Here is a 14,259-nt window from a genome sequence, read left to right as displayed (position 1 = left end):
TCTGGAGATGGACACATGAGGGGACAAAGTCATAACACCCGAGGCCGACCCCTCTCTAGGCCTTAGGTGCTGTAGTTTCCCTGTACCTTAGGGCAGGCATTACAGTGGTGCCCCCTCTTTCCACAATAAAGCCTCAGTTAACCCCGTAGCGCCTAATTGCATGGGTTCAGGGGATGGTGGCCTAGGAGCGGGTAGTGGTAGTAATGCAGTACTGGGTAGAGCAGGTAACACCCGTGTATCCAGCCGTCTTTGACTACGCCTCTCTCTAATACGGTTATCAATAAGGATCACATAGTCTATAACATCATCCAAAAGAACAGGCAATTCCCTGGATGCTATTTCATCCAGTATGTAAGCGGCCAAACCCTCCTGAAAGGCTGTTACGAGGGCGTCATTGTTCCAAACCACTTCAGCTGCTAGAGTGCGGAATTCGATAGTGTAATCCGCTACAGATCTATTACCCTGTCTTACCCTAATCAGAGCTTTGCCAGCAGAAGCAACCGGGTTGATCAAATGTGCGTTTGAAAGCGGTCAAAAAGTCTGCAAAGGACATTGGGGAAGCATTCTCCCACATGGGATTAGCCCATGCTAAAGCTCTCCCTGACAAGTGGTTTATCAAAAAGGCTATTTTAGATCTGTCAGTGGGATAGGAACGTGGATTCATCACCAAATGGATGTCGATTTGGTTGAGGAAACCACGACACAATGCTGGGTCACCGCTGTAGCGCTGTGGCGGCGTCATATGCACTACATGAGCAGGAACGGGTACCGGAGTGGGAATGGGCTCGGGCACAGCAGCAGCAGCCCCCTGAACGGCAGGCTGCAAGTGTGCAGTACAAGCCAGTATGGTTTGCAAAGCTTGAGCAAACTGATCCATACGGTGGTCCAAGCCATGCATTCTAGCCTCCTGATTAACTAGGAGCTGTGGTATGTCAGCAGGTTCATTATGGCCCTGTTGTAATGTCACGATTCGGGAAACCCAACACGCTAACACACACACAGACACACACACAGAAAGTGTGCAGTACCGGTCCTTAGAGTGGCCGGGTTGAGCACACACAGAATAGTCAGGAGACAAGCCGAGTAAGGGGAACCAGAAAACAGAATAACGAGAAACAAGCCGAGGTCAAAGGGTAGGAGAAAGTCACAAAGTCAGTATAACAAGCCAGAGAGTACGTAACCAGAAAGCACACGTTCAGAATCAATACTATAAAGCAAAGACCACAACAGGGCAGGGAGGAACAGGAAAGGTAAGTATTTAAACCAGAAGGTTAATTCTGATTGGCTAATTTCCAATCAGAATTAACAATCACACGTGGGAGATATCTAAACCTCCCACTGTGATTGAGGCACTGTGCCTTTAACGCCGGGTCATGTGACTGACCCCGGCGTGTAACAAATTGGGCGGTCTCCCAGCGTGCAGCCTCCCCTTGCAGCCGCCCGCGGGATCCTGACAGGAGTGATGGGAGTTTGAGCGCAGGACTTGTTTTTTTTGTATTTGCATCAATAAAATCATCAATAAAATGCACCTGTGTTTGTTGTCCATAACATCCCCCCCGATGAGGATGACCAGCATTCAGATGAGCTTCCCTGAGATGGTTTCTGACAGTTTGTGCAGAAATTCTTTGGTTATGCAAACCAATTGTTGCAGCAGCTGTCCGGGTGGCTGGGCTCAGATGATCTTGGAGGTGAAGATGCTGGATGTGGAGGTCCTGCGCTGGTGTGGTTACACGTGGTCTGCGGTTGTGAGGCTGGTTGGATGTACTGCCAAATTCTCTGAAACGCCTTTGGAGAAGTGAACATTCAATTCATGGGCAACAGCTCTGGTGGACATTCCCGCAGTCAGCATGTCAATTGCACGCTCCCTCAAAACTTGCAACATCTATGGCATTGTGCTGTGTGATAAAACTGCACATTTTAGAGCGGCCTTTTATTGTGGCCAGACTAAGGCACACCTGTGCAATAATCATGCTGTCTGATCAGCATCGTGATATGCCACACCTGTGAGGTTGATGGATTATCTTTGCAAAGTAGAAGTGCTCACTCGCACAGATTCAGACAGATTTGTGAACAATATTTGCAAGAAATAGGTCTTTTGTGTACATAGAAAAAGTCTTAGATGTTTGAGTTCAGCTCATAGAAAATGGGGGCAAAAACAAAAGTGTTGCGTTTATAATTTTATTCAGTGTATATAATAACTATATATATTGTATATATATTAAAATATATAAATAATAGGTAAATAAAAAAATAAAAAAATGAAAAAAATATACACACATATATATATATATATATATATATATGTGTGTGTGTGTAATTGTATTCTAACTTATTTTGATATTATATATATATATATATATATATATATATGTAAATAAATAAATATAATACGAAATATATATATCTATATACATAATTACACAAATAATTTCATAAATATACATACGTATATATATTTAAATTCTATGTGCATATTTATGTAATTTTTACATAATTAAGTAATTTTATTGATTGCAATTTGAGTGACCTGCCTGACAACCCAAGCCAAAAGTCCAGAGAATTTAATTTGCTAGCACTGTATTTAACCCTGTAACTTTCCATGACACCCTAAAACCTGTACATGGGGGGTACTGTTTTACTCATGAGACTTAGCTGAATACAAATATTAGTGTTTCAAAATAGTAAAACATATCACAGCGATGATATTGTCAGTGAAAGTGATATTTTTTGCATTTTTCACACACAAACGCCACTTTCACTGACAATATCATCGCTGTGATATGTTTTACTGTTTTGAAACACTAATAGTTGTGTTCAGCGAAGTCTCCCGGGTAAAACAGTACAGGTTTTATAGTGTTTTTGGAAGTTACAGGGTCAACTATAAGGCTTGATTTTCTTTTTTCACATTAAATTTGCCAGATTGGTTATGTTTCCTTTGAGAGCGTATGGTAGCTCAGAAATGAGAATTACCCCCATGATGGCATACCATTTGCAAAAGAAGACAACCCAAGGTATTGCAAATGGGGTATGCTCAGTCTTTTTTAGTAGCCACTTAGTCACAAACACTGGTCAAAGTTAGCGTTCATAATTGTTTTTTGCATTTTTAACACACAAACACATTTAAATGCTAACTTTGGCCAGTGTGTGTGACTAACTGGCTACTAAAAATACTGGACATACCACATATTAAATACCCTGGGTTGTCTACTTTAGAATATTATGTACATGTATGGTGTGATTCAGAGATTTATGACAGATAACAGTGTTACAATTTCACTACTGATAAAATGTAAAAATATATATTTTGAAACAGCAATGTTCTACTTGTACATATTGTCACGTATTCATGGGGTTAATGGCATTTACCGTCCTGACAGGAAAAGTTGTGTCGATCAACATTACCGTCTTGACATGAAAAGTTGTGCCGAGCAGCAATCATGCACATGGAAACCTGATAATTACTTTTGGGGTCAAAGGTTGGTCGTGGCCAATCAGATCCACAGGAGGGTTTGCACTGAGCAGCAATCATGCACATGGAAACCTGGCAATTGCTTTTGGGGTCAAACCCCTGAGCGGTGGTTGGGGCCCCTAATCAGAATAGGGAGGGGGGGGACCTAATGTAATATCTTGGTGCCAGATATCACAGGTCTTGAGGAGTCCATGCCTTAATTAATCAGAGCTGTTTTGGAAGCACGGGGGGGACCTATACAATTTTAGACAGGTGGTTTTAATGTTGTGACTAATCATCAGTGTATGAGATCCATTCCCACACCGAGGGGTCTCTGAATGGAAGGATTACACATCTGATCAAACTAAAATGTATCTTTATTTCAGAATGACATGTTTGGACAACCATCCCGATTTTGGGACAGTCCTAATTTCAATGTCTATCAAGTTTAAATGAAGAACTTGATGGACTTTATTCTTTTTTTAACCTAGATTATGTCTCAACAAATGCAGGACACCAGGGATCTGTCCCCCAAAAGCTATGTTCAGGGCACTAGGACGCTGCAAAGAGCAATGACACATTGAATGGTTGGCCGTTGATGGGCTGTCCTGGATGATTGACAAGCAGTCTTGTGGGCATTCACATGATTCTCATCAATGGTATACCCCCTTTTACCATGCCAACTAGACAACAATATTAAGGGGTATGTATCGTATCATGCATAATTCACTAATACTTAACTTGGATACTTTGTGTATGTGGGTGTCTGAATTATTAACATCTGTAATATAGTATTAAGCAAAATGCAATCATAAATATACAGAATAGTATACTGATTAAATTATTTTATTGTATGTGTTTGTACCTGTGAGTTCGTGTGTTTGATTGTGCCTGTTTATGTAAGAATGTGTTTGAGTACAAGTATGTATCTATATATATTATGCAGGCAACTAATTCATCGCTTCCAGCAGGTTTCTCTGTGTGTAAATGTAAAAAAGTCCAATACCTCACGGTGGATGATGTACACAATTTGTTAAAACCATACATGACCCAGTCTGCCCAAGATTAGTGAGAGTTGTGCTTTTCCGGAAGCAGATGCTATAAATACAGTTCCTCTTCCAAAGGAGAGAGGCTGCAGAGACAATGTAATGAATTCCCCCCAGCTCCTCTCTTAGCATATCACGAAAGGGAGAGAGGCTGAATTTTGGACAGCAGCCACAAATGGCAGCTTCCCACTGACAGTGTAACTCCCACTAATCTTAAAGGGACACTATAGTTAAAAGAAGCAACTACAGCTTAATGTACGTGTTCTAGTGTCTACAGCCTATCCTTAAAGGCTTTTTAATGTAAACACTATGTGCTAATGTACTGTCTAGTAACACTTCTAGTGGCAGTAACTCAGATGGCCACTATAGGCGACTCCTGGGTCAGTGCTGGAAAACATGCAGCACTGACATTCAACATCGCTACGGTCTGCATGGAGGTGTTGAATGTTGAGAGGTGAGGTATTGATTGCAAGTTGCTTCCAACTTGCGCCATTACAGTCCATAATGAATGCGGCGGCGATGCTCATCTTCCTGTCCGCCCGCACCTCCCATGCCTCACCCTTCTGTCAGTCCCTACATTGGATTCCTATAAAATATAGAGCTCAATTTAAAATTCTGGTTCTTGTTTTCAAATCGCTACATAATGCTGCTCCCACCTATCTATCCTCCCTTATACACAAGTATGTCTCATCTTGGCCCTTACGATCTACTGAAGACTTACGTCTATTGTCTGTCCGTACTCCCACCTCTGATGCTCGCCTTCAAGATTTCTCGAGGGCTGCACCATTCCTGTGGAACTCGCTTCCCTCCTCCGTTAGATGCTCACCCATTCTCCACTCCTTAACCCCTTCAGGACCGGCCTGTTTTTGCGATGTTTGTACGTTAAGGACCAGAGCAGTTTTAACACTTTTGTGGTGTTTGTGTTTAGCTGTAATTTTCCGCTCTCTCATTTACGGTTCCCATACAAGTTATATATTGTTTTTTTCAGGACAAAAGGGGCTTTCTTTACATACCATTATTTGTATCATGTCCAATATTGTATTTAAAAAAAATAATAAAATATGGTGAAAAATTAAAAAAACAAACATGTTTTTGGACTTTTACTTGAAAAATCTTTTACTTATCTACAAAAGCTAATGAAAAAAACTGCTAAATAGATTCAAAATTGTGTCCCGAGTTTAAAAACACCCAGTGTTTACTTGCTTTATTGCTTTTTTTTGCAAGTTATAGGCCTATAAATACAAGTAGGAAATTGCTGTTTCAATATATATATATTTTAAATGTATCAATAGTGACCTTGTAACACCGTTATCTGTCATAAATCCCCGAAACACACCTAACATGTACATATTTTTTTAAAGTAGACAACCCAGGGTATTCAAAATTGGGTATGTCCAGTTTTTTTTAGTAGCCACTTAGTCACAAACACTGGCCAAAGTTAGCATTTATATTTGTTTGTGTGTTAAAAATGCAAGAAACGCTAACTTTGGCCGGTGTTTGTGACTAAGTGGCTACTAAAAAAGGCTGAACATACCCCATTTGCAATACCTTGGGTTGTCTTCTTTTGCAAATGGTATGCCATCATGGGGCTAATTCTCATTCCTTGGCTACCATACGCTCTCAAAGGCAACCTAACCAATCCGACAAATTTCAATTAAAAAAAAAGTAAAATCAAGCCTTATATTTGACCCTGTAACTTTCACAAACACTATAAAACCTCTACATGTGGGGTACTGTTATACTCAGGAGACTTTGCTGAACACAAATATTAGTGTATCAGAACAGTAAAATGTATCACAGCAATAATATCCTCAGTGAAAGTGCTGCTTGTGTGTGAAAAATGCAAAAAACTTCACTTTCACTGACAATATCATCGCTGTGATATGTTTTACTGTTTTGAAACACTAATATTTGTGTTCAGCGAAGTCTCCCAAGAAAAACAGTACCCCCATGTACAGGTTTTAGGGTGTCATAGAAAGTTACAGGGTTAAACACAGTGCTAGCAAATTAAATTATCTGGACTTTCGGCCTGGGATGGCAGGCAGGTCCCTCAAATTGCAATCATTAAAATTACTTAATTAGGTAAAAATATTACATAAATACACATGTAGAATTTTAATATATATACATATTTATATATTTGACGTCTACGTGTATATTTATGAAATTATTTATGTAATTATGTATATGGACATATGTATATTTCGTATTGTTTTTATTTATTTATTTATACATAGATATATATATCATTACATTCTAAGTATATTTTGATATAAATATATATATATATATATATATCAAAATACTGTTAGAATAAAATTGCATATATAAATATTGTTTTATAATTATTAAAAATTTTTTTTTTTTTTGTTATTTATTTTTATTAAACATATTATTTGTATTTTATAATAATATATATATACCATATATATAGCAATTATATATATTGTATATATTCGTGTGTAATTTAAATATAAGTGTATTTTTATATTAATATACGTATATATAAATATAAAAATACACTTATGACATTATATATATGATACATATACATATATTATATATAGATATAATACATGTATATATATCATATATATATATATACACATATTATTATTTTTTTTTTACACTGATTTTACACTGTTTTTTTTTAACTTTATTTTTTTGATTTTTCACTTGCAGGGAGACTGCCTGTCAGCACAGACAGTCCCCCTGCAGGCAGATACACAGACCCCTATTGCGGTCATGTGATCGAGTGATCACATGGCCGTGGGGTCCTGATCTGCCGAGGGGGGACTGCCCGGGCAGACAGGCAACCCCCCTGGACCGGGTGGAGCACTGATCGCCGCCGTGGGACCGACGGCGATCAGGTAAGTAGCCCCAGACCGTTATGACGGTTCAGGACCGTCAGCGGTCCAAACGCACGTTTTACCGCTGACGGTCCTGAACCGTCAGCGGTCCTTAAAGGGTTAAAAAAAATGGTTAAAAACCCACTTCTTCGTAAAAGCGTATCAATTAAACTGTTAATAGCCACTGACTGATTCCTCTTCTGCAACGATCATTAGTCTAATACTATCCTTACCTTTTTGTGTCATTTACCCCACTCCTTCTAGCATGTAAGCTAATTGAGCAGGGCCCTCAACCCCTCTGTTCCTGTGTGTCCAACTTGTCTGGTTACAACTACATATCTGTTCGTCCATTGTAAAGCGCCGCGGAATTTGATGGCGCTATATAAATATCATAATAATAATAATAATTCAATTACCAGTCTCCCACACATAATTCAATGCATCTCTATGATGAGATACTGATTGGCGCAGTGCAGCGTTTTGCCGTGCATGCGCATTTCCTATGGGAAAGCATTGGATTGTCTGAGATTATCAATTTTGATTATCTGAGCCAAGGAGGAGGAGTTTGGGTGGGACCAGCTTATTCAGACCTGTACAGCGCTGAAATAAAGGTGAGTTTTTAAAATTACATTTAAATTTAACACTATAGTGTCAGAAATACACGTTTGTATTCCTGACACTATAGTGTTCCTTTAAGTAGACACATGCACATATGTTTTATTATTCTGATCTAAGAGTAACGTAACCATAATACTAAGCCTTAGCCCTTATGGCTTAAAAAAATATTTTCTCATCTATAAGTCATGGCTGTTATTTAAATGTGATTGATAATATTGGTGATGTTATTTAAATACACGTTAGCATTTATAGAAGTTTAATTTTTCTTTTCATACCTGTGCAGACTGGCAGTGGCGCAGTCCAGTTTGTAGTTGATAAACATTCAATTTTTTCTGCTCCTTTTAGTACATATCCTTGTTCACATTCAAACTTGCAAGATGATGTAAAACTGAATTTTTCCCAAGGATGGATACAGCTGATTAATGCATGTGGTGTGTCTGATATTCTTGGACATTGTACGACTGTAATTTGGATTAGAAAAATAATAATAATAATAATAATAATAATGAATTTGCAAATTTAGCCAATAAGTTAATTCTCAAGATGTGCTAACAGGGTTATTTACTAAAGTTTGAATCTGCAGTCTTAAGTCTTAACCCCTTAAGGACCGCTGACGGTTCAGGACCGTCAGCGGTAAAATGTGCGTTTGGACCGCTGACGGTCCTGAACCGTCATAACGGTCAGGGGCTACTTACCTGATCGCCGTCGGTCCCACGGCGGCGATCAGTGCTCCTCCCGGTCCAGGGGGACTGCCTGTCTGCCCGGGCAGTCCCCCCTCGGCAGATCAGGACCCCACGGCCATGTGATCACTCGATCACATGACCGCAATAGGGGTCCATGTGTCTGCCTGCAGGGGGACTGTCTGTGCTGACAGGCAGTCTCCCTGCAAGTGTAAAATCAAAAATAAAGTGTAAAAAAAAAACAATCAGTGTAAAAAAAATAATAATATGTGTATATATATATGATATATATACATGTATTATATCTATATTTACCTATATATAATATATGTATATATATCATATATATAATGTCATACTAAGTGTATTTTTATATTTATATATACGTATATTAATATAAAAATACACTTATATTTATATTACACACGAATATATACAATATATATAATAACTATATATATGGTATATATATATTATTATAAAATACAAATAATATGTTAATAAAAATAAATAACAAAAAATAAAAATAATTTTTAATAATTAAAAAAAAATTATATATATATATGCAATTTTATTCTAACAATATTTTAATATTGATATATATATATTTATATCAAAATACACTTAGAATGTAATGATATATATATCTATGTATAAATAAATAAATAAAAATAATACGAAATATACATATGTCCACATACATAATTACATAAATAATTTCATAAATATACACGTAGACGTCAAATATATAAATATGTATATATATTAAAATTCTACGTGCATATTTATGTAATATTTTTACCTAATTAAGTAATTTTAATGATTGCAATTTGAGGGACCTGCCTGCCAACCCAGGCCAAAAGTCCAGATAATTTAATTTGCTAGCACTGTGTTTAACCCTGTAACTTTCTATGACACCCTAAATCCTGTACATGGGGGTACTGTTTTACTCGGGAGACTTCGCTGAACACAAATATTAGTGTTTCAAAACAGTAAAACATATCACAGCGATGATATTGTCAGTGAAAGTGACGTTTTTTGCATTTTTCACACACAAACAGCTCTTTCACTGAGGATATTATTGCTGTGATATATTTTACTGTTCTGATACACTAATATTTGTGTTCAGCGAAGTTTACTTAGTATAACAGTACCCCACATGTAGAGGTTTTATAGTGTTTGTGAAAGTTACAGGGTCAAATATAAGGCTTGATTTTACTTTTTTTTTTTTATTGAAATTTATCAGATTGGTTAGGTTGCCTTTGAGAGCGTATGGTAGCCAAGGAATGAGAATTAGCCCCATGATGGCATACCATTTGCAAAAGAAGACAACCCAAGGTATTGCAAATGAGGTATGTTCAGCCTTTTTTAGTAGCCACTTAGTCACAAACACCGGCCAAAGTTAGCGTTTTTTGCATTTTTAACACACAAACAAATATAAATGCTAACTTTGGCCAGTGTTTGTGACTAGGTGGCTACTAAAAAAGACTGGACATACCCCATTTTGAATACACTGGGTTGTCTACTTTAAAAAATATGTACATGTTCGGTGTGTTTCGGGGATTTATGACAGATAACTGTGTAACAATGTCACTATTGATACATTTAAAATATATATATATTGAAACCGCAATTTCCTACTTGTATTTATAGGCCTATAACTTGCAAAAAAAAGCAATAAAGCATGTAAACACTGGGTGTTTTTAAACTCGGGACAACATTTTTAATCTATTTAGCAGTTTTTTTCATTAGCTTTTGTAGATAAGTAAAAGATTTTTCAAGTAAAAGTCCAAAAACATGTTTTTTTTTATATTTTTCACCATATTTTATTATTTTTTTTAAATACAATATATGACATAATATAAATACTGGTATGTAAAGAAAGCCCTTCTTGTCGTGAAAAAAACAATATATAACTTGTATGGGAACCGTAAATGAGAGAGCGGAAAATTACAACTAAACACAAACACCACAAAAGTGTTAAAACTGCTCTGGTCCTTAACGTACAAACATCGCAAAAACAGGCCGGTCCTGAAGGGGTTAAGTTAGTTCAAAATTAAAGGAACACTCTCGGAGCTCTAAACCCTCTAATGTCGCTCTATCTCCCCACAAACGACATCAAACCGAACACCCAGTCACAAGCAAGGAGATGGGCCGAAAAACTTAAAAGGCAGAGCCCAACAAACCTCGGCAGAACAGCAGTATTGGAGACCTATGGCGACAGGCCCGCATCCAGCAGTATTGGAGACCTATGGCGACAGGCCCGACGACGGCTCTGACATGTCAGACGATTATACAAGCGGGGCTGACAAACACAACTCACCCATCCTGGCGGCACCTCCCCGAGCTCACCCTCCGGCAGATACATCTCCGGTAACCACAGCAGTCATGAAAGAACTGCTGGCGGGACTTCAGCCCACCATCTAAGCAGACATGGCCCAGATACGCAGAGACCTGCAAGGCAAGGCTGTCTGAGTGCACTGGAAACCAACTACTGCCAAAACACACAGGACATGACGCAATTGCATAAAGCAGTTTGTGACCTGCAACAGCAGATACACATGATGGATCTAAAGTTTGAAAAATTAGAGAACTAGAGGCATAGCCTGAATCTCAAAATCAGGGGCATCGGCAAGGAGATACCAGAGGCGGACGTACCGCAATTTATCCGGCGCCTCTTGCCCCCTCGACAGGCCAAACAAGCGGCACTGGGAGATATGTTCCGCCTCCCAAGACCAGCTAAGGCCGAAGCACCAAGGGATCTCCTGGTACGCTTCCTGAACCACGGAGACAGAACAGCGGTCCTCCAAGCTATTAGAAACCAATTGCCATATCTGTTTGAAGGCAAGCACCTTTCAATGTGTGCAGATCTATCGAGGCCAACTCTGGCATGGCGCCGCACGATGAAACCATTCACAGCCCTACTCCGCCTGCATGGGATCATATACCAGTGGAGGAGACCCACTATAGATCCAGCATGATGGCACAACATACAAGTTCCAAGACATGCAGAGTGCCACGGACCTCATGCCCACCCTGGGGATACAAAGGGATTCCCTATCCAGCGCAGGACCAAACCACCCAGGGGAACCGACAGCCCCGAGGGTTCCTGTGAGACAAACACAGATCGCCCCATAACAGGCTGAACTGAGATCCTGCACAGAGACTGCTACCTGAATGATTCAAGGACTGACCTGCACCTTTAACCCCTTAAGGACACATGACATGTGTGACATGTCATGATTCCCTTTTATTCCAGAAGTTTGGTCCTTAAGGGGTTAAATAGCCCTCATGCTAAATGAACATGCCTCACCGAGCAACCGGGACTCCTATCCCACTGTAGTTTTAGTTAACACACGTTAGGGTTCACTGCATTACCAAGTCACTCCCCCCCCCCAGGGTTAAGGGGAATATCTCCCCACTAAGCAGGAGCGTAACAACTAAGTGCCCACATGACAGCGAACGCGCTCCCTGCACAACCCTCAATGGCCTTCTGATCACACTCTGCACACGCAGCCTAGGAGCCTTTATCTGCGCTGGACCCCTCGATTATATGGCCATACTCCCAGGCATTCTAGGCTTTGCTCCCAGCGTTAGCCCCCACTACCCAAAATAACTTCTCTCAGTTTACCGCCCAATCCCTTCCTAAGCTAGACACTCTATCTGTTAAGCACTGCCACATGTGAATTTTGTCTGCATGCAAAGCTTTTCTCTTATCTTCTGTAAACTATTGAGCTTCTGACCTGAGTAAAAAATAAAGAACTACATTTTCTTTTTTATTAAAGGAACACTATAGGATCCGCAATACAAACTAGTATTCCTGACTTTATAGTGTTAAAAACATGTTAGTTGAGTCCATGCACATCTGAGTGACTGACACTGAAGGTGTCACTGGAAAGCAATGTAAACACTGCCTTTTTCATGCAAACACTGCATTTTCTCTAAGAGGGCAGTGTTTACATTAAAGTTGCTGTAACGGAGCTCCGTGTACTCCGACCGAGTACCCTCCGTTGATGGATGCTCCTAACGCTCTCAGAGGACTCCAAGCACTGCAGACGACACCACAACCACCGCAGACTCCACAACCGCCGTAGCTTAACTGGAGCCGCGCCGTCTTCCTTCCACCCTGGAATGAACCTCCAGCATTCAGGACCGTGTGGGGAAGACCTCTCCTCCAGGAGAGCGTATCCGGAACAAGCTCTTAAAAGCGCTAAGTGATTAAGCTCAGGGGAATATGCAGAGCATAGCAATCCCCAGTGTGATACAGCAATTCCCTCCAATAACAAGACAAGGCTATGTTTTGAAGGGTCAAGAAGAACTGAGGACTGGGACACCCAGCCTGCTTTTTATTACAAAAAGGTACACGCAGGACACTCCCAGGGGGAGGATGAAATTAACCAATCACATACATGGTACCACCCCCACGTCTCCTCCCCTCAGATAAACATATAACATAATTATAGCATACAGTAAAAAATACAGTTTTCACACATACACTGTAGCTTTAAAACTATACATTCAATCTCCATAACAATTACATATTTGAACTCAGCACACTTCAAACATCAATACTTCCAAAAATCAGCCAAATCCCTCCAGTGGATCAAAAGTTAGCTGGAGGTCCCTTTATGACCGACCGCAAGCACAATTTCCTGCCCAAAACAGTTCCATAGATTTGGGCTGTGCGGTCGGTCAATTTCATGCCGAAAAAACGACTAAGTCCCATTTCAAACGGGACTTAGTCTCTGGAGCTGAAAAACGAAGTGTAGGAGAAGGTAAGGGTCAGCGGTGTTCGGCAAAATGTGTAGCCGATTTCAGTTCCACAGAATCTTTAGCATACACCGCTGACCGCATTCGAATGAACAAAGATGGCCGCCGCCACGTGCAATTAACCTGCAGTAACCTCACAGCCTGGGAGGTAAATTGCCTGCACACTTTAACTTCTGGGTGGTCCGCCTGTGTGGTACTTGGTTCAGTAAGCCCTATTTACTGAACCAAGTGGGAGAGAGCCAGGGGCAAGTTATTTTACAGGTCTGGGGACATAGTCTTAAAGGGGCATTGTTCAGCAAAGTCACAATATGTCCCCAGACGGTTCTTAAAGGGCCATACACACCCAATAAAAGTTAATAAGTTTTCAGGGGCACAATCTTGCAGGGGCCATAGTCATGAGGAAGGAGGCTGGCAAATAGGCTTCTCCACAATCCAGGGAAGCAGGGCAATTTTCCATTTAAAGGGCCAGTTACAAATAGCGATTTGTAACAGTTGCTTTAAGTTAAGTTGTAGTTGCTCTTGTGTCTATAGTGTCTTTTTAATAAAAAACTTGGAAAAAGTAGCTGAATTGGAAAATTCTCAACATCAAATGTTTTTTTTTTATTTAGCTATTTCGACCTTAAAAAAAAGAGTGGAGTGGAACTTCTACAAATTATAAAGAGGGCTGACACCAGTTTGACCCTAAATCAGGGGCTGACGCCGTTCCAAAGCTTCATGTCTCCATGCCAGTTATCCACAATTCCTAGTGCAGTAAATAAATTCTACTTAATTCTATCAGGAGTAAGTCCCTAAAGTGAAAATGGTAGAAACCTGATAAAAGAAAATGTGTTCCTCATAATAGCCATATT

At 39.7% G+C, this 14,259-nt stretch overlaps 1 protein-coding gene across 1 annotated transcript in view; it reads right to left on the bottom strand.

Moving 5' to 3' along the window:
• Positions 1–14,259, bottom strand: part of LOC134569258 (L-selectin-like) — a 178,689-nt gene that overhangs the window by 89,208 nt on the left and 75,222 nt on the right. Inside the window, exon 5 of the mRNA XM_063428173.1 lies at positions 8,237–8,422. Coding sequence (XP_063284243.1) covers positions 8,237–8,422 — 186 coding nt within the window. The remainder of the gene's footprint in view (positions 1–8,236; positions 8,423–14,259) is intronic.

Source organism: Pelobates fuscus, chromosome 7, assembly GCF_036172605.1.
Source record: "Pelobates fuscus isolate aPelFus1 chromosome 7, aPelFus1.pri, whole genome shotgun sequence".
Taxonomy (NCBI): Eukaryota; Metazoa; Chordata; class Amphibia; order Anura; family Pelobatidae; genus Pelobates; species Pelobates fuscus.
This window is presented reverse-complemented; position numbering and strand designations above follow the sequence as displayed.